The following is a 20,151-nucleotide window of genomic DNA, read 5'->3' on the forward strand; positions in this document are numbered from 1 at the left end:
GCCAATTTGATATGAATGCTGTCTATTTCTTTAACCAAATCATTGATTCAAATGCCAAACAGCATAAGACCAAGGACAGCTCCTGGACCATTTCAAAATGCTTTCTTCCAAGATGATATTTACTTTGGGAGTCTAGTCATGAGTAAATTCTGAATCCACATAACTGTACCAGGTAACTGTACTGTAACTTAGGTACAGTACAGTTACCTAGTTCTTAGCTCTTCATCTTTCTTACTAGGATGGTACAGGACACTTTGTCAAAAATTACTTAACCTTTTCAAACCTCAGTTTTGTCATCTATAAGCTATGGTTATAAGATCACAGATTTACAGATGGAAAGGTCCCTAGAGATCATTTATTACAACACCTCACTCAGCACATGAGGAATATTAGGTTCAGAGAGGTTAATTAACTTGTCTATGTTGACATAGTGTGAGAAGACAGAATGAGAGAGTGAACCTGGATGATCCTTACTCTAGAATATCATGACCATATGCATATTACTGGTCTTGAACAGCTAAATCACTGAGAAGGAAAAACAAAGTTTATATTTATTTTAGTCTTTCCTTACAATATATCAATTTACCTTTAAAGAGATACTGGAATGAATAACAAATATCTTTAGATCTGGCTCTGAGACATCCCCAACCAGAAATATACTTTGACATTTGAATACATTTTATGGATCATCTTTGGTGTTTGTACAGCATTTTCATTCTCAGGGGCATCTTAACTGCTACCTTCTGGGAAGTCTTTCCTAATATCTCTGGGGGGAGGGCAATACCTACCCCCCCAGTTGCTCTTGCCCACTTTTCCATTACCACTTTGTATCATCTTTATAGAAAATATGTCTATACTTATATACATCATTTCTCTCATTAGACCATAATCCCCTTGAAAATAGGGGCTCTTTCACTTTTTTTTATGTCTCCAGCATTTAGCACAGTCCTGGTACACAGTAAGCACTCAATAAATGCTTGTTGATTGACAAAATGTTTCTTTACCTTAATATTACCAAATTTCTATCCCTTTCCTTTTATGTTTATCTCTATATAATTATTCTTTCACATACACATGTATATATGGGAGTATGTCATATGTACACACGTTTATATGATATACATAAAACTCATATTATATATGAATATGCATAACAGATGTATAACATACATAGAATAATATTTTATTTAAATATATTTAGTATCATAGGATCATAGATTTAGATCTGCAAGGGACCTTAGAGGCCATAAAATCCAATCCCTATATTTTGTAGATGAGGCAAGTAACTTGCCCCAGGTCACTAGTAAGTATCTCTGGCAGGATTAGAACTAAAGTCTCCTGGATTTTAATCCCACTGTACTACCCAGTTATCTCCATAGTGTCATGCTGAAGAAGAATCAGACTTACTTGGCTTGACTCAAGAAAGCAGAATGTCTTCTCTAACTGTTATTTACCATTCTTTCAAAAAAAATAGTCTGACTTTCACAATGGCTATATAAATTTTAAAAAATGTATTTAATTACATTTCAAAATTTTAAGTTACTTTTTTCTTTAAAAAAATTGAGTTCCAAATTCTACCCCTTCCTCCTATTCCTACCCCACTCCTAAAGAAGGTAACAAATATATCAATTATACATGTGAAGTCATGCAAAACATATTTCCAGATTAGCCACATTGCAAAAGAAAAAAACCACACACATAAAACCAACAAAAATAAAGTTAAAAAAGTAGCAAGGAGTTACTAAGTCTTTCTCAGTTGATCATCATTACAATACTGATGTTACTGTGGACAATATTCTCCTAGTTCTGCTCACTTCACTTTGTGAGTTCATATAAATCTTCCCAGGTTTTGCTGCTCATTATTTCTTACAGCATAATAGTATTCCATCATAATCATGTAATACAACTTGTTCAGCCACGTTCCAGTTGATGGCTATCCTCTCAATGTCTGAGTCTTTGCTACCACAAAAAGAGCTGCTATAAATATTTTCTTACATAGGGATCTTTTCCCTTTTCTTTGAAATCTTAGGGTACAGACCTAGTAGCAGTATTGCTGGGTATCAGTTTGACAACCCTTTGGGTGTAGTTCCAAATTGTTCTCGAGGATGGTTGGACCAATTCACAACTCTACTAACAGTGCCATTAGTGTCCCTATTTTCCCACATCCCCTCCAGCATGTTGTCATTTTCCTTTTCTGTCGTATTAGCCAATCTAATAGGCATGAGGTAGTATCTCAGAGTTGTTTTAATTTGCATTTCTCTAATTAGCAATGATTTAAAGATTCTTTTTCATGTGACTACCGATAGCTTTGATTTCTTCTTCTGGAAACTGCCTTTTCGAATCATATCCTTTGATCACTTATCAATTTGTGAATGACTTGTATTCTTATCAAATTTGACTCCGTTTTCTATGTATTTGAGAAATGAGGCCCTTATCAGATAACTGCTGTAAATGGTTCCCCCAGTTTTCTGCTTTCCTTCTAATTTTGGTTGTATTAGTTTTGTTTGTGCAAAAGTTTTTTAATTTTATGTAATCAAAATTATCCACTGTACTTCCCATTATCTTCTCTATCTCTTGTTTGGTCATAAATTACTGTTTTAGATGGATAGGTAGATAGGTAGATAGATAGATAGATAGATAGATAGATGGGATAGATAGATAGATAGATAGATAGAGATAACATATCTATCCATCTATATCTCTCTGTCTCTCTCTCTCACATATATATATATATATATATATATGAGAAAGAGAGAAAGAGAGAGAGAGAGAGGGACAGAGAGAGAGAGGGACAGAGAGAGAGAGAGACAGAGAGAGAGAGAGAGAGAGACGTTTAGAATTTCTTCAATCATACTATAAATTCATAGATGCCACCTAAGTTTAATGTGGAATAGAGGATAGGGATTAGACCTAAAATCACATTGGCATAGTGAATTTCTAGATGAAGAAATTCCTTCTACCTTTGCAGGCCAGCACCTTCTCTGGAATTTATAGTCTGAGAAAGTTCCTAGAACAGAGGTATCGAACATGCTGGCAGCTAACATGTGGCCCACAACACTTCCAAGTGCAGTCCAAACCAAATTAAAATATTTAACAAAATAAAAAATATAATAAAACATAGATAATGATAATGTATGATTTTCCAAGTCAATATGCATACAGAGGGAACTTTATACATGTTTTAGTGGCCTACATTTCTATTGGAGTTTGACACCCCTGGATTTATAGAACTGAGAGGTTAAGTAAGTTTCCCCAGGTAATACAGCCAGTTCTATTCCCTATGACACGCTGACACTTGCAATATCCACAAACTAATATTTCTTTGTTGATGTCAATTTATATAGGCTTGCAAATGAACTGGTAGTAACAATAGATTTTTTTTTAGATTTCTCTCCTCTAAATAAATTTTTGCTTTCCTTTTAAGTCATTATTGTATCTCTGAAACACATTTCTTACCTCGTCTGGCATGATTCTCATCCTTAACACAGATTTCATTTAAGGATCCAATTGGATCACAATAGCATGGTTGGCATGGCCTGTAAAAATTTGGTGATACCTGAAAAACAGCAAATCCAAAATAAGGAAATATTATTAAATACATTTCACAACAGCAGAAAAACCAACATTTAGCAACTCATAACACTTGAGAAGCACATCCAATTTTCCCTAATACTTCAGCAATGCTTTTTGAGGTCAGTCATTATAATCATAATATCAAAAACCATGGCAAACATTTCATAAAGAAACACTTTTTAAAAACTAATTCTACTTTAAACAATCTTATATTCCTAAAAAAATCTGCTCATTGATACTTATTTTACCCATGGTACAATAGATACTTGTAGAAAAGTCTGACCAAAATTGGGGATCCACAAAGATTTTTCCTAAACTGAACATTTTCTTTACTTGTTACCAAACATGTCAGTGTCACAGTGATGAAGAAGAATAGTTCTAAATGCATTAAATGCATGAGTCCTCATTTCAGTTCCTAGGAAATGTTCTGCTTTTCTAATGGGTGATTTATTTTAGACCTAAAGCAGGCTCTGGGCCCATATTCATTTGCATGGCTGCATTATATATTATTGTTTCTAAGTATATTTTCCAGATGGAATAACATAGACACTGAGAAATTGGATGACATGCCTAAGGTTATCCAGTGGCTGGGACTACACAAAAGGCAAAAAAAATTCCAGCAGGAATAACTCAGTGCATACCTAAGAGTTACTTTTTTAGGGAAACTTGTTTGGCATTATAAAAGCACCTGACACTTCATTTATTCACTAGGCTACATCACTGATTTTAATGACAATCCTTGTCTACTTGGTGCTAGTCCTTTATGACTTCTGGCTCCCAGTTAAATAAATGTCTTTATTGGATGGGAATTTTTGGTCTTCATGACAAGTCATTGAGTATAGATGATCACTTCCTAGACAATAGTATGGCCATTCACTGCAGTACTGCAGTCAATTAAATATGTAAAAATCATTAGATATGGCAACAGCTGATCCACTGTAATGTCCTAAATATTTTGGACATTTCCTACAATATGCTAGACACTCTGCTGAACTTGGAATAAATAGGCACACTACCTCATCAGAAAGGAAACTGATACTCAGAAAATCATGTCTGGTTATTAAATAAGGAGGATGGTTATACAAGGTGATCTCCCAGGTGTTTTTCAGGTCCATGATTCTATAAATTCCTATGACTTTTGATGTGATGATTTATACATATAAACATTATTTCTAAATTTTTACAAAGGCACAGATAATGAGATACTTAATACACGAATTTTAGCTCATGATACTACGAGCATATAAAGCTATATAGTTGTTTGTGTTCTTTCATCTAACATTTTCTACCAACCACTTCCTCATAATCATCGGCAGGGCCATTAGCTTGCCTACAGTACTGCAAGCTCATAACTTCTGAATGGGCAGAGAACTGGAATTAGAGTCATGAAGACCTCAGCTTAAATCCTACTTTAATTACTTACTGGTGGAATGACATTGGGCAAGTGAGTTTTCTTCTTCCATAAACTGAGGACAATGATAGCACCAACCCTCACAAGATTCTTATTAGGTTCAAATATAATGATGTACATAAAGTGCTTTGAAAACCTTTAGGCCAAGATGGGAAACCTGGGGCCTTGAGGCCATTTGCGGCCCTCTAGGTCCTCAAATGTGGCCCTTTGACTGAATCCAACTTCACAGAAAAAATTCCCTTAATAAAAGGATGTGTTCCTTAAAACTTGGACTCAGTCAAAAGGCTGCACTTGAGGACCTAGAAGGCCACATGTGACCTCAAGGCCGCAGGTTCCCCACTCCTTCTTGAGGCATTAGCCATTCTTATCATTATCTAGTATTTTTCATCCTTTTAAAAATTTTCTGGTGGGGCTTAGCTAGATATGGTCCTGGGACAAGCCATTATCTATTATTATTTTATTGTTAATATTCAAGGGGATTTTGGCTGAGTGGATAAAATGTTTGCTTTTGTAGTTGAATTAAAGCAACCAGATGTCAGTTCATCTTCAGTAAAACTACTGTAACAGACAGAATGGGGAAGATACTGTGCTTCATTCTATTCCTACATCATTTTGATCTCTTCTTCTAGGTCTCTATATTTTGAAAGCTTTTCTTTTCATGTATTTTGGAGATTGTATTTGAATTGGGGACATATATGAAAATGTTTTTAAAAAGTTTTGTGGATCAACATCTGGGTGACTGTGGACAACACTTCAGTTTGTGATAATGGTTTATTCAGTAAAGTTTTCTGGTTGAGTGCTCTAGGCACTTCGTATTTGTGGAACGGAGATCAATCATGCAAAAGATATTGAGTTTCTGATATATATAATCTAACCCATCAAGTCACAGCTGTCTGGGTATTAGGTAGGTTATGTATAGCCTCCTGTGATGTTGTAGCATTTCTAATATTTCTTTGCATATTCCAAATTAATCACAAAGTCTGGGTTCTATTAGAATAATCCTTTTATACGCTCTGGTGGCAATGAATTGCTATAAAACCTCCTCTATTTCTACAAACAAAATTTACTGTCGTTGTTGCCACTTTTGTTTTTATTAATACAATTATTCCTCTATACTCCACATAGTCCACTAATAACTATTGTTGCTTTTTATTGTGTGATGTTTTTTCATATGCACCCCTTCCTCTCTCCTGCCACATCCTTTTTTTTTTTATCCAAATAACCTCATATCTGTGCCTCTTAAGATTCTGGCTACTGTTCTATTAAATTCCAGCCCTTACCACCAATTATCTATATGCTATCAGAAACCTCACTGGGTGCTTTTTCTTGTTTATTGATAACTTTTGTTTTTATATCACTTAATTTCCTCTTGTATCTCTCCCTCCATCCCTTCTTAGAAAGCTAACCCATATAACAAAGAATATTAAAAGAGAGAAGATAAAAAAAAACAATGAGTAAAAACAATCACTACATAGAAAAAATTGAAAATACGTGCAGTGTTCTTTACTCATAATTTTCCCACCTCTGTAAAGAAGTAGAGGAAGTATCTTCTCATATTTTTTCTTTAGGGGACAAGTTTATTTTAATTTTGCAACATTCATTTTCAAGTCCTTCACTGTGGTTGTTTTTTCCATTTACACTGTTGTAATTATTATGTATATTGTTTTATTGACTCTGCTTATTTGGGTGTTGTTGTAAAAATATTATCCTTCCTGTGAAAACCAACCAATATTCACTGATTACCTAATACATTTTAGGATACCTGAGCTAAGTTCTCATTAAGCTCACTTGCTACATGACAAAAATAACTTTCAATATAACAATTATTTGTCAGTAAATAGACAACGATATATAAACCCAGCCTCAGATTAACCTATGAAGTGTGAACCTTTTTTTTCCACCCTTTTTGGACTCTTTTATTATCCCTCAGGCCCTCATATGATCAGTTTTTGATTGATTAAATCATTCTGTGAATGCGTTTCAACCAATAGCTTATCTCTCCTACATATTAACTAGATGAATGTCTGGGAAGGATAAAGTAAAATGGACTCCTGCAGTAGATAGCAAGTTATATTAGGCCATCTCTAAGTTTTGGCTTCTCTGTGCCATAGTTTTTACCAACTTTGAGGTAATGTGATAATGATAAATTATGTTAACACTTCTTTTTAAATTATAATTATTTATTTGCTTAACTCATTGCTAACATGTACATTCATAGGCATAAACAGGCATTTATAATTTCCTAACTCAGTACGGTTTTGGGGGAACTAAAAGTTTCTAATGAGTATAGATCAACAATTATACCAAAAACAGAAGTGCTACTGCAGGAACTTTCTAATAATTTGGTCATCACTGATTGATATTCACTTCAATATGTCACATTCAACAATATATTATGCAAATGATGGTGATAGTGGGTACCATATTAAAAAAGGCCATTTTTTTTTTGCAAAGAAATGGGGTGAAGTGACTTGTCCAGGGTCACATAGCTAATAAATGTCAAGTGTCTGAACTCAGGTCTTCCTGAATCCAGGGCCAGTGCTCTATCCACTAATCCATCCATTTTTAAATGGACTAGTGCCGAAGTGCATTTCAAAAGCCTTGATTTGTGACTTAAAATATAATAAAATTATTTGAGTACTTTGGAAGGATAGCTTATTAATCAAAACCGTACTGAGTTAGGAAATTATAAATTCTTCATGAAAGAATTAACAAAATAATCAGATTATTTTAACTTGGTTGTTTTAAAAGTTGTCATTCTTTAATTTAAAAAACACGTTTGAGGGTAGATGTGATTAATAACCGTGCTGAATCAGACTTTAACTTGAGTAGATCTTACCATTCTTCTGATAGCTTTGCCTGTTTTTTCAAATGAAACAGTTTTTGCTTATATAAATAAACACTACACATTTGTAGATGAAATACATACACATATTGTTGATCAAGTATACATAATATATTTCAAAACAAAACAAAATGAGAAAAACACATTTTCAAAGCAGTATTGGAGAACAGCAAGGATGCTTCAATATTTCCCTTTCAAGCTTTAGAAGTGGTATTTTTAACATTTCAAGTTGAAAGAAAAAAATCGACAAAGCAAAGAGAAGCACTTGGGACTAGTGGATTGAGAAGTCATCTGACTTGGGTAGATGAGCTATATGTACCACATTTTAGGAAGCACATTTGAGAAGCAGAAGAGTGTCCAGAGGAGAACTACCGGGATGGCACAAGCCCTTGAAATCATGCCATCTGAAAGCTGGTTTAAGGAACTGAAGGAGAGAAGACTTAAGAGAACTATGATAGTCTTCAAGTATTTGGTGGCCTGACTCATGGAAAGGGGATTAACAAAGACAGTCATTTTCTTGCACTTTATAGGTCACAATAATTTACACTGGATTAAGTGAATGAAATTCTAGTCCAGTTTGGTTATTTTCTGGCTATGTAAATTGTCCAAGTTAATTACCTCTGAAACTCAGTTTCTTCATCTCTAAAATGAGAATGATAATAATATTTGCTCTGCCTACTTCACAGGGGGTTTATGAGGACCAACAGAAGTAACTCATGTGGAAGAGCTTTGAAAACCATGAAGTAAAATATGATAAGCAGTATACTTACTATGAGGTGAACAGATTAAGAAAATAACTTAAGGAAATGATTTTAAATAAAATGATCAATTCAGAAATGTACATAGTACAAAGGTCTATTATATTCAAACATATTCCAAAATACCAACTATAAGTGATCTTATTTTTAATGGATATGTTTACTAATAATGATAGCTAGTATTTATATAGCATTTTAATGTTTGCAAAGCATTTTACATATATCACATCATTGGATCCTCACGACAACCTTGTGATAGGTGCTATTATGATCCCCATTTTATAGATGAGAAAACTGAGGCTGACAGAAGATATGTAACTTCCTGCGGTCACAAAGTTAGTAAGTGCCAGAAGTAGGATTTGAACTTAGGTCTTCCTGACTCCAAGTCCAAAACACAATCCACAATCCTATGGCCAGAAAATCTTATTGTAGCCATAAGCATGTTCTAGATTCTTAGGGTTGGAAGAGAAGCTAGAGTTCATCTACCCCAATACCTACATGAAACACGAATCCCCTCATAAAATTGGAAGAAATAGATGTACATTAACGTGTATTTGAATATTTCTTCTGGAAGAGTTCTGTAATTCAAGTCTCTTGAATTTTTTTCAAATGAATATTTCCCATGAGAGGCTCTGACAAAAGTTAATAGATCTTGAAATGCTGATTTCTACTTAGAAGATTCTATATACTGATAAGCTGTTTTGAAAATTTCTTGCAAATTCACAATAGCTATAAAGGTCCACACGCCAACAGGAACTAGTTATAAATGCTATTAATCCAAAAAGAAAAAAGAATGCTTTTCAAAGTTACGCTCTTTTTTTCCTCCTCATCAATTCTAGTCAAAACCAAAACCCAAAAAGCCTCCTAGCTTTCCATGTCAGAACTCATGCTGATATCAATACTCTGTTTATAAGACTCCATTTTCTTCTAAGTCAAAGTGAGATACAACTAGAGGCCTTAACCTGGAGTGCATTTTTCTTATCAAGGCTATTTTGTTTTCATGCCACCTAAACAATCTATTTTCTAATATTTGCCTCCTGTGAAATTTGCCTAATCAGTTGTCAGAATGCTAGAAGAAGATATCCAAAAATCATTCTTTTCTATCTAATGGATCTTTGTCTAAGCAAAAGGTATGTGAGTAGCTCACAAAAGGGAGAGTAAGTCCAACATTACCCCTTTGGGTCTGAAGAAGCCATCAATACAAGTTTCGCAGTTGATGCCTGTGGTGTTCTGAGTACAGTTAATGCATACGCCACCTCCAATGTACTTTCCATGGATATTCAAGCTCAGGTTTCTGCTGGCAACATTTTCATCGTAATAGCATTCTTCAGCCTTTCCGTGACAATTGCATGCTGCAAAAGAGACAAACGTGTTAGTAAATATCACTGACAGCCCGCAGACACATAAAAATAACATTTTTAGTGAAGAATTAACAGTGTTCTTTTATTACTCTGACATCTGTGTTGTTCATATGTGCATGTGTTGAAAATAGCATATACTTCCTTCTTATGAGGAATATCTTCCTTAGATATTCAAATGAGCAAGGCTCAGCTGTAAACAGCAACTGGATTTCCTGGGCACAGTATTTATTTGAACAGCCATTTTACTGAATCTAAAATAATTCAGACATTTCTTATTTTTCTATTTTGACAAAGACCAAAATTAGTTCCTAAATGAGCATTGACATCCACATGTCCACAGTCATTTAATGTCCCACAAACATTTGTGTCCCTGCTATGTGCACGGCACTGCAGAGAATATAAGGATGGATCAAACATGGCCCCTGACCTTAAGGAGCTGACAGTTGAGCAGGGAAGATAATAGGTACAATACGAGGCAGGACGTGATTATCACAGGCATCTTGTTATTGTTCAGAGAATGATAGACCCAGAAGTAGGTTACTGGGTTTGAAGACCGCCCCAGGCAGTAATTGGTTGTGTGACCTCAGGCAAGCCATTTTTTTTTTGGCCATGGGGGTTAAGTGACTTGCCCAGGGTCACACAGCTAGTAAGTGTTATGTGTCTGAGGCCGGATTTGAACCCAGGTCCGCCTCAATCCAGGGCCCATGATCTATCTACTGTGCCACCTAGCTGCCCCTAGGCAAGCCATTTTATTGAACCTTTCAGTTCCTTCCTTAAAATGGGAACAATAAACACTGTTATTATCTACCACACAAGGTTGTTACAAGAAAGTACTTTGCAAATCTTTAGTACACTCTTTCAGTAAATCTTTTAAGCTGCTTTAGGTTGCTAGGTGGTTCAGTAAATAGAGCACTGACCTGGAGTCAAGAAGACTAGAGTTCAGATGTGACCTCAGACACTTAACTGAGGTGTAACCTTGGGCAAGGCAGTTAAGCTCTGTGTATCTCATTTTCCTCATCTGTAAAATGGGGATAATAATAGCATCTACCTTCCAGAATATTTGTAAGGATGAAATGAGATAATATTTGTAAAGCGTTCTGCAAACTTTAAAGCACTATGTAAATGCTAACTATAGTTATTGTTGTAATTCAATTCTTTCAGTCTCATCCAACTATTCATGATCTCATTTTCGGTTTTCTTGGCAAAGATACTGAAGTGGTTTGGCCATTTTTTTTTCTCTAGCTTATCTCATAGATGAACAAACTGAAGTGAACAAGGTTAAGTGACTTGCCCAGGGTCACAGAGCTAGTAAATGTATGAGGCCAGATTTAAAATATTATTATTACGCAAATGTAATTATTATATAATCCAACAAATATTTGTTATGTAGTTGTAGTCATTCACTTGTGTCCAACTCTTTGTGAACCTATGGACCATATCACAATACTGTCCATGGGGTTTTCTTGGCAAAGACACAGGAGTGGTTTGCCATTTCCTTCTCCAATGGATTAAGGCAATCAGAGGATAAGTGACTTGCCCAGGGTGACAAAGCTAGTTAAGTATCTGAGGCAGGATTATAATTTAGGTCTTCTAGACTCTAGGCCCAGCACTTTTTCCACTGAGCCACCTAGGTTATATAGCTACTATGCAAAAGATCATGACAGATGTTACAGATACAAAGGAGAACTGACACAGATCCCCTTAAAGCAAGTTTTAATTTAATTAGTTATGTACCCAAGTAACTAAGATAAAACGTCAAATATGATGAACTTGGAGAGACTTCAAGAGATAGTGGAGGATAAAAGGACCTGAAGTACTTATGTTCCACTGGGTCACGAAAAGTGAGATGTGACTGAACAACAATAAACAAGGTTAGTTACTCGTTCCTCTCCTTAGCCTCTCTTTGATCTAGTGGTAAGAACACTAGATGAGGAGTCAGGGGACCTGGGTCCAATTTCCTTCTCTGAAAAGTGGGTTAGACTCAATGACCTCTCAGGTCCATTCCAATTCTAAATCTATGCTAATATAAGATGGAGTCCAAAGAAAGTATGATACAAAAAAAAAAATTTAGAGGGGAAATATAGCTTCCAATTGGGAGATAAGGAAGGATTAAAGAATGAAGTAGCATCTGAGCTGAGTCCTGTAGCCTGGATGGGGTTTTGATAGGTGGAATTTGGGGTACAGAACATTACAGTCAGAGAGAATGGAAAGTTATGTTCAGGGAACTGTGAGTAGGCGAATCTGACCAAAGCACAAACTTGAGTGGACAGAAGGAAGAAAGTGGAAAAAGAATTTATCAAGTACCTTCCATATCCCAGATACTGTGCTGAGCACTTTACAAATGTTTTCTCATTTGATTCTCATTACAGCCCTGGGAGGTAGGTGTTATCATTATCCCCATTTTACAGTTGAGGAAACTGAGGTGGGACTTGCCATGGGTCACATAGCTAGTTAAATTTCTGAGGTTAGATTTGAACTCGAGTCTTTCTGACTCCAGATGCAGTATTCTACCCACTGTGCCACCTAGATGCTGTGTTTGATGAATTAAAGAAGCTAGAGACCATTTAGGAGTCAGAATGACACAGTGGAAATAATGCCAGAGTCCTGGCTTTGTCACTTATTTCCTCTGTGTCCAGTGCAAGTCACTAAATCTCAGGGTGCTTATATAAAAAATGAGGATTTGGACTAGCCTGCCTCTGAGTACCCTTCAGACTCTAAGGCCATAATCTTTTGATCCTACTTCATTTACTGAGATTTAGAGTAATAAAAGATTGCTTTAGTATAACATCAATGGCAATCAAAAGGGAGAAACAGATTTTAGATATGTACAAGAACTCATATAACCTGGCAAGTTATATAATATGGGAAGTAAGGGAGAAGAAGTCGAAGATAAGTCTAGCATTCTGAATCTTTGGAAGAATTATAATAACATTAACAGAAAGAGGTACAAGCTAGTGTGAGGGTAAAGAGATAATGAGTTCAGTTTTAGAAGCCGGCTAGAACTCTGAGTAGCAATATTCATTAGGCAGTTTGGAATGTGGGAATTGCTTTGGAGAAAGATGGGCCAGGGCCAGGGGTGGGAAACCTGTGGCCTCCAGGCTACATGTGGCCTTCTAGGTCCTTGGGTGTAGCCTTTTGACTGAGTCCAAGTTTTACAGAACAAATCCTTTTATTAAGGGGATTTGTTCTGTGAAGTTTGGATTCAGTCAAAGGGCCTCACTTGAGGACTTAGAGGGCCACATGTGGCCTTGAGGCTGCAGGTTCCCCCCCCCCCCCATAAGCTTATAGCTTTGGGCATTAATGCCATGGAGCTGAAACCATAAGAGTAGAGATCATTTGGGAAAGAGTACTATATCTATGAAGAAAAGAGGAGATCAAGAACAGTATACCTATCCTAGATGTTATATATGGTGCATTTGGAGGTGGTAGGTATAAATAAATGATATACTTCACATAATGTTATCTGACAGCCCCAGCATTAATCTTGATTTGTGTTACTCTCCCTCATTTCATAATCACCAAATCTTGTTGTTTCTACCTCCAAAACATCCATGCTATCTGTCTTTCTCTACTCATATATTTTTCAAGGTCATTTTAATTTGCATTTCACTAATCAATAATGATTTAGAATTTTTTTATATGACTATAAATTGTTTTGATTTCTTCATTGGAAAACTGCCTGTTCATATCCTTTGACCGTTTATCAATTGGGTAATGACTCTGTACTCATATAACCAGCACCTTAGTACAGGGCCTTATTACATCTCACTCTGATTATTGCAATGGCCTCCTAATTAGTCTTTCTGCCTCAAGTCTCTTCCTACTTAAGTCTCTCCTGGAGAGTTGGTCAAAATAATTTTCCTTAAGCATATATCTAAAATGTCACTCGCCTACTTAATAAACTCTAATAGCTCCTTGTTGTTTCTATGATAAAATATAAATTTATCTGCTTAGTGTTTAAAGACCTTCATAACCTGGTGGCAAGCTATCTTTCTGATTTCATTGTACATTACTCCTCCTGCATTCAACAATCAAACCAGACTGACCTTCCTTCTGTGCCTCTTACATGACTCTCCATATCACTTCTCTATGCCTTGGCACTGACCATTTCTCATGATTAGAATGAATTCCCTTCTCTCTTTTGCCTCACAGAATTCCTCTCTAATTCAAAACACATCTCAAGAAATATCTTCCACAGGAAGCCTTTCCTTCCCCCTGCAACTACTGGTGGCTTCCACTCCTAACTACACTGTATTTATTTTTATAATTATTTTGCTTTTCCTTATGTATGTACTCAATGACTTTCCCATTAGAATGTAAGCTCCTTGAGATTAGGGATTGTTTCATTCACAGTATTCATATCCCTGGTACCTGCCATAATGTCTAGAAAATGATAATTGCTTAATAAATGTTTACTGATCGAATAATTGATGTTGTTGCTACTCAGTCATTCAGTTACATCCAGCTCTTTGTGACCGTATTTGGTGTGGGTTTTTTTTTTTGTTTGTTTGTTTTTGGACAAGATACTGGAATGGTTTGCCATTTCCTTCTCTGGAACAGCAAACAGGGTTAAATTACTTGCCCAGGGTTACAGAGCTAATAAGTGTCTGAGGTCACCTTTGAATTCAGGTCTTCTTGACTCCAAGCCCAGAGCTCTATCTACTGCACCACCTAACTGCTCTGCCTTTAACTTATACTTTGTACCACAGAGAGAATAAAAGTTGTATTTTCACGTTCACATTGTAAGAACAGATGAAAATTTAGCAAACAGTAGTCTATTCACCTAAATTCTGCATTTCAGATCTAATGTCTACACTCAGACGAATGATAATGCAATAGTGATAATGCATCATTAAGGAAGTGAAGCTAGAGTATAGTCAAGTTTCGGTCAATATAAAGCTGCCTCAAACTAACACTAAAGCAGCCTGATCATTTTGATACCCTAACTGATTGTGGAGATCAGTAAAAACAGAAGAAATTGGATGCTTTTACTTTAGGTCCCACTTGGCATACTCAGTAAAAACTAGAGAAAAAAAATGGATAGACAACATTAAGCCTATCCAAAATTGCACTCAAAATGTTTCTCAGTGAAAGACCATCAAACTAAGAGCACTATGACATTCTACCTTGAACTAAATCATAGGGGCTATATATAAAAATTATGTGGGAAAGTGCACTCATTTAGGGGACCTGGTATTTTCAGAAAGAGAATTAGGCTAAATTTTTGTCTAGAGAAATCAAATCAATGGGATAGAATTCTGAAAGACTAAACACAGAGCACCATGATGCAGGTCTCTGAAAGGACAAAATATGAAAATTTTACCTGAGAAGTGGTATGGAAGCAAATAATATGTGATTGGATAGACCACAAACCAAAATGGAACCAGTAGCGAGGCCTATACTGCAAGCTAAAGAGGTAAAAGTGTATCACATGTAAGGAATATGAAGTACGCCTCTTACCAACTCTGCATTAGGGAAGCCCTTGCTGCAGGCATATGCCATTTTTGATCACTGTATTCTATGAAAGATAAGAAAATACCAGAGAGTAAAGAGCAAGCGTTTGCTAGACAAAGCACAAGCTCCAGGCAGTGGCTGAGAATGGAATGTCTCTTGGACCAAAAGTTAAGGGAAACAATTCTAAGAAAACAAACCAGGTGCAAGGTTGTTTTGGGCAAAGAACACTGAAACTCAGCAGAGAGGTATTTGACAAGTGTTACTTCAAGTCAAGCATCATTTTATTCAGTGCCTACTATGTGCCACAGACAATACTAAGCACTAGAACTGGAAAGAAGGGCAAAAACAGTGCCTTTTCTCAAAGGCTTTACAGTACAATCAATATCTAATAGTGCCAACTGAAAGGAATTATGGAAAGGCTTCCTGAAGCGGACAGCAATGTCAGTGGAGCTTTGGAACACTATTGATAAGAAGATGAAACTGGGATATATTTTTTTAAAAATACTTTATATGATAATCTGATGGAACTTGTCTGTTTGTTAGCCTAAAGAAGACTGTGCCATAAACAGAGACTGACGGCGTGTTCTGCTTCTCCACTAATTTCAATCAATATGTATTAATTAGACACTTGCTGTTTACTAAGCAACATGCAAACTCCTGAGGATCCAAAGAGAAGTCTTGAATAGAAGTATAGTACCGTATTCAATAAGCCTATATTCAAATGGGGGAAGCAATAAATACATAGGGATATGTAAGATAGATATGGACTAGACACAAGAGACCAGAGGAGAAGGCATTAGCATCCAGAGGAACAAAAAGGCCTCCTATAGAAAGTGATACTTAAGCCCATGTCTTGAAGGAAGCCAAGGATTCTAAGAGGGAAGTGGTACATGTGATGCTGGCCCTAAAAAAAAGGCAACCTGAGAAGGTGTGAGAGTTGAGTCATCCAATTCAACTCTACTAACTGAAAAAAAAAACTTAAATAGCATTAAAAATATTTTATAATATGAAAAATGTCACTTATTAAAGCAAGAAAATCCCTTTAAGCCATTTTTTTTTGCTTAAAAAGTTGCTACTTGGTAGCAATGTTTCATATATTTAAACAGAATTCCAATCCATCATCCCACTTGTTAATTATTTTTTAATAAATATAACACATTTAGAAGGAGGGAGCTACAAGAGAAACAGGAGATGTTAATTGGTCCAATAGAAGCTATCTGGTGGGTTTAAGTGTTTTTCACACTTCTATCACTCTCTGCTCCCAAACAGTTAAACTAAGCTAGATTTTCAATATTTTTAAATTTGTTTGTTTGTTTGTTTTTTAAGAGAGCCCCAGAGAAAGAAACAGCATAGTCTCCATTGGTCATGCATTCCAATGTTTGATATATATATATGTAAGAACAATTTTTCGTACCTAGTCTAAATCACTTAAGCTTCAATTTTAGTCAGTTCCACATACACACACACACACACACACACACACACACGGAGTTTAATCCTGCCACCATGCCTTTGTTCATGCTGTTTTTCCTACCTGAAATACCCCTTCTTCTCTCTGCCTATGCAGACTGTGCCTTCAAAGCTTTAATGAAGTTCCATATCCACCATGAACACTTCTCTACTGCAGCTCAAACTTATTTCAACCTTATCTGGGTTGCTCTGCCATTTTTCTCATCAGTACAACATAGGTCAGCAAAACAAAAAACAAACAAACAAAAATCCCATGATAAACACAAAGGGAAAGTCCAGGAAAAATGCTATAAGAAATTTGGGAAGAGAGCAATCACTTTCATTTGCTAAGATTAGGGAAAGTCTCATAGAGGGAAGGGTACCTGAGCCTTGTAATGAGAGCAAAAAAGAATGTAAACAGATAAAGACGTGGTGGGGGTCTTTTCCAGTCACAAAGGTTATCCTGTGTGAAAGCATAAAGGAAAGGGAGACTAGGATGCTACTGAGATTAAAATGTAGATTAGTCAGTCTTGGTCTTCCAACCAGTCATTCAGTGACAGTCTGAGGAGTTTCTATTTTATCCTATAAATAAGATGAAATTCCAGAATTTTTTTGGAGAAGGGGAATGATATTCTCCGACCTGCCCATGCATTATTTTGGAACATATGAATGGGATGGTTTGAAGAGGAGAGAATCAGAGCCCTCTAGCTTGGACCTGACAAACATCAAACTATTCTTCAATTATTACTCACTACCATACCTAAAACCCAGCCTCTAACTCACTCCCTCTCAGTGAAATTTCTGATTCACAATGGCCATCATTTTCTGGCTAAGTGCCTCACTCCCAAGAGCCAAGCCTAAACCAATTTCACTTGATTGAGGCAATGTCATTTTTTAATTTTTCTCTCCATTGATCCTTACTCAAAACGTCTCTACCATGCTTCTACTCAGGTTCATAGATTTCCATGAAAGTGTGTGAATAACTTTTTGATCAGGATTACTCTCTCATCCTTCTTTTAAACACAGTGCTTTTTTCCCCTTTCATTGCTATACTTAAGCTTACATTATTTCATTATATTTGTGAAATGTTTGAGAGCTATATGTATATATGTACATAGACATGTGTATATATACATGCATACATATATATTATATACATACATACAGATACATAAGATATGTTGGAATTCCAAATTCTCTCTGTTTTTACCCATACTGTCACTATATTCATACAGAAAATACTGAGGTCATAAGAAGTTTTTTGGATCTACTCCCTGTTACTTTCTCTGAAGAACCAATGAACCCTACCTACTATTGTTGCTTTAAGGTTTGCCTTCATTTTTTTTTACCAGACCCATGGTTTCATCTGTAAAATCTTCCAGTGATAGACTCTTTTTATCAATGCAGAAGGGAAACTGTTCTGCAATTTATAATTTTAGAGTTGCCTCAGGCATTGAAAGGTCAAGTGACTTACCCAAGGTCACTTAACCATTATGTCTGATTCAGGACCTGAGCATAGGCTAGCTCTCTATCTACTGAAACATAATGCCTCTGTGGTCCTTTGGAATATTTTAATGTCATTTTTTCTTATACAACATCAATGGGAAACAGAGCAGCAGGGGCAGTATTATTTTAATCTTACCGAGGAGACTGAAGAAAACAGTTAAGTCTCAAAATCATGGAGCATGTCAATACAACAGAAAGAGCTTATTCCCAGGACTCCCAATGGATAAAGGAATCTTCACTTCACTAGATCATACCAAAAAAAAAAACCATGAGGATATCACTGCTATGGGAATTTTCTACCATGTATGTAGGTATAATTTTTACTATGATGATACTGGTTTCAATAAAAGTCCTATTTAAATCTATCTCATTATGGCAGGGGCTCTCGAATGTTATGCCAGCAGAGTACAAATTCTGTCAGGTCTTGCCAAGCTGGAAAAGCTTCAAGGACAGACCAGATGATGGACTGAATATCTGTCAGCCAAAAAAAGATTGGCCTAGCTAGGTTTGAGGCAGCTCACCACCGGAAGGCTAGCCACAAGGTGATGAATATTCTCAGCCATGACAATTCAGTGACTGACCGTCTACTACATCAACAGAAGGGTTACATTCTGCTTCAGTGAAGAGTATATCCACCCTGACAAAATCACAGATCCTCAAAGTAATGAACTAAATGAGTTATTAAAAAAGATTTATTTGAAGATTAGATCTGATCATTTCATTTGAAAGAAATGGAATGACATCTTGTTAAAATATTTAGTCACATTATTTGAATTTGCACTGCATTATTTCCATTAAGTTGAAACTTCATGGACTTTTTTTTTTTACCATATTTTATATGTAAATGTTAAGGAAAAATTTTATTTTAAAGTAAAATAATTATTTAAAAATTTTATATTTAAAACTAGTTAAATGTTGTAAATGATCATATTTAACAGAATTATAACTTCAAATGGTACAGATTTAAATGAATATGACTAAATCCACTGGATTTATTAGTCACAGTAATCAATACCTGGCTCGGTGTCTCAGGCACCAAAAAACAGAATACTAAGGAGCAAGACATTGGTGTTCATTTGAATTAAGACATTTTTAGAAGGGAAAAAAGTATTTTAACATTCAATGTTCTGATAGGAAACTACTATGAACCTATAAACTCACTGGCATAAAAGACATTGTTTTTTAGATTTACATAAATGAGAGGCAGATTGTTATTTTGGACAAAATGCTGGGCAAGGAGTTAGGATGATGTGGGAGGCAGCACAGCACAGTGGATTTAGAGTCAGAAAACTTGGGTTCAAATCCTGCCACTTACTACCAATGTGACCTTGGGCTGGTCACTTTAGGCTCTATCAGGCTCAGTTTCTTCATCTGTGAAAAATGAAAGGACTAAAGTAGGAAGTTTCCAAGCTCCATTAGAGCTCTAAAAGGTATAATTCTGAGACACAGGTTCAAAATTTACCTCTGATACTAGTTGTGTGATCAGATATAATCTTTGTAAGCCTCCATTTCCTTATTTTTAAATGCAAAGACTAACATCTGCAGTACTTTGGCTCAGAGTGTCTGAAAGGCTTAAATGAAGGAATGTATATGAAATACCACACACACTTTAAAGCACTATGTAAACATTGAATTAGGATCAATTATTGATTATTGTGATGAGGTTTTAATTACACAAACATAAAAATACACAGCTAAGTTGCAAAGTGAATAGAGCACTGGGCTTGGAATCAGGAAGACTCATCTTCGTGAGTTCAAATCTGGCCTGAGACACTAACTAGCTGTGTGTCCCTG

The 20,151-nt window shown here is 35.8% G+C and overlaps 1 protein-coding gene across 1 annotated transcript in view; it reads right to left on the reverse strand.

Moving 5' to 3' along the window:
- Window positions 1-20,151, reverse strand: part of LAMA2 (laminin subunit alpha 2) — a 790,327-nt gene that overhangs the window by 444,045 nt on the left and 326,131 nt on the right. The window contains exons 8-9 of the mRNA XM_078155150.1: window positions 9,761-9,939; window positions 3,457-3,556 (exon numbers count right to left, since the gene is read on the reverse strand). Coding sequence (XP_078011276.1) covers window positions 3,457-3,556; window positions 9,761-9,939 — 279 coding nt within the window. The remainder of the gene's footprint in view (window positions 1-3,456; window positions 3,557-9,760; window positions 9,940-20,151) is intronic.

This window comes from Phascolarctos cinereus, unplaced genomic scaffold (assembly GCF_003287225.1).
Source record: "Phascolarctos cinereus isolate Bilbo 61053 unplaced genomic scaffold, phaCin_HiC Scaffold_5;HRSCAF=322, whole genome shotgun sequence".
NCBI lineage: Eukaryota > Metazoa > Chordata > Mammalia > Diprotodontia > Phascolarctidae > Phascolarctos > Phascolarctos cinereus.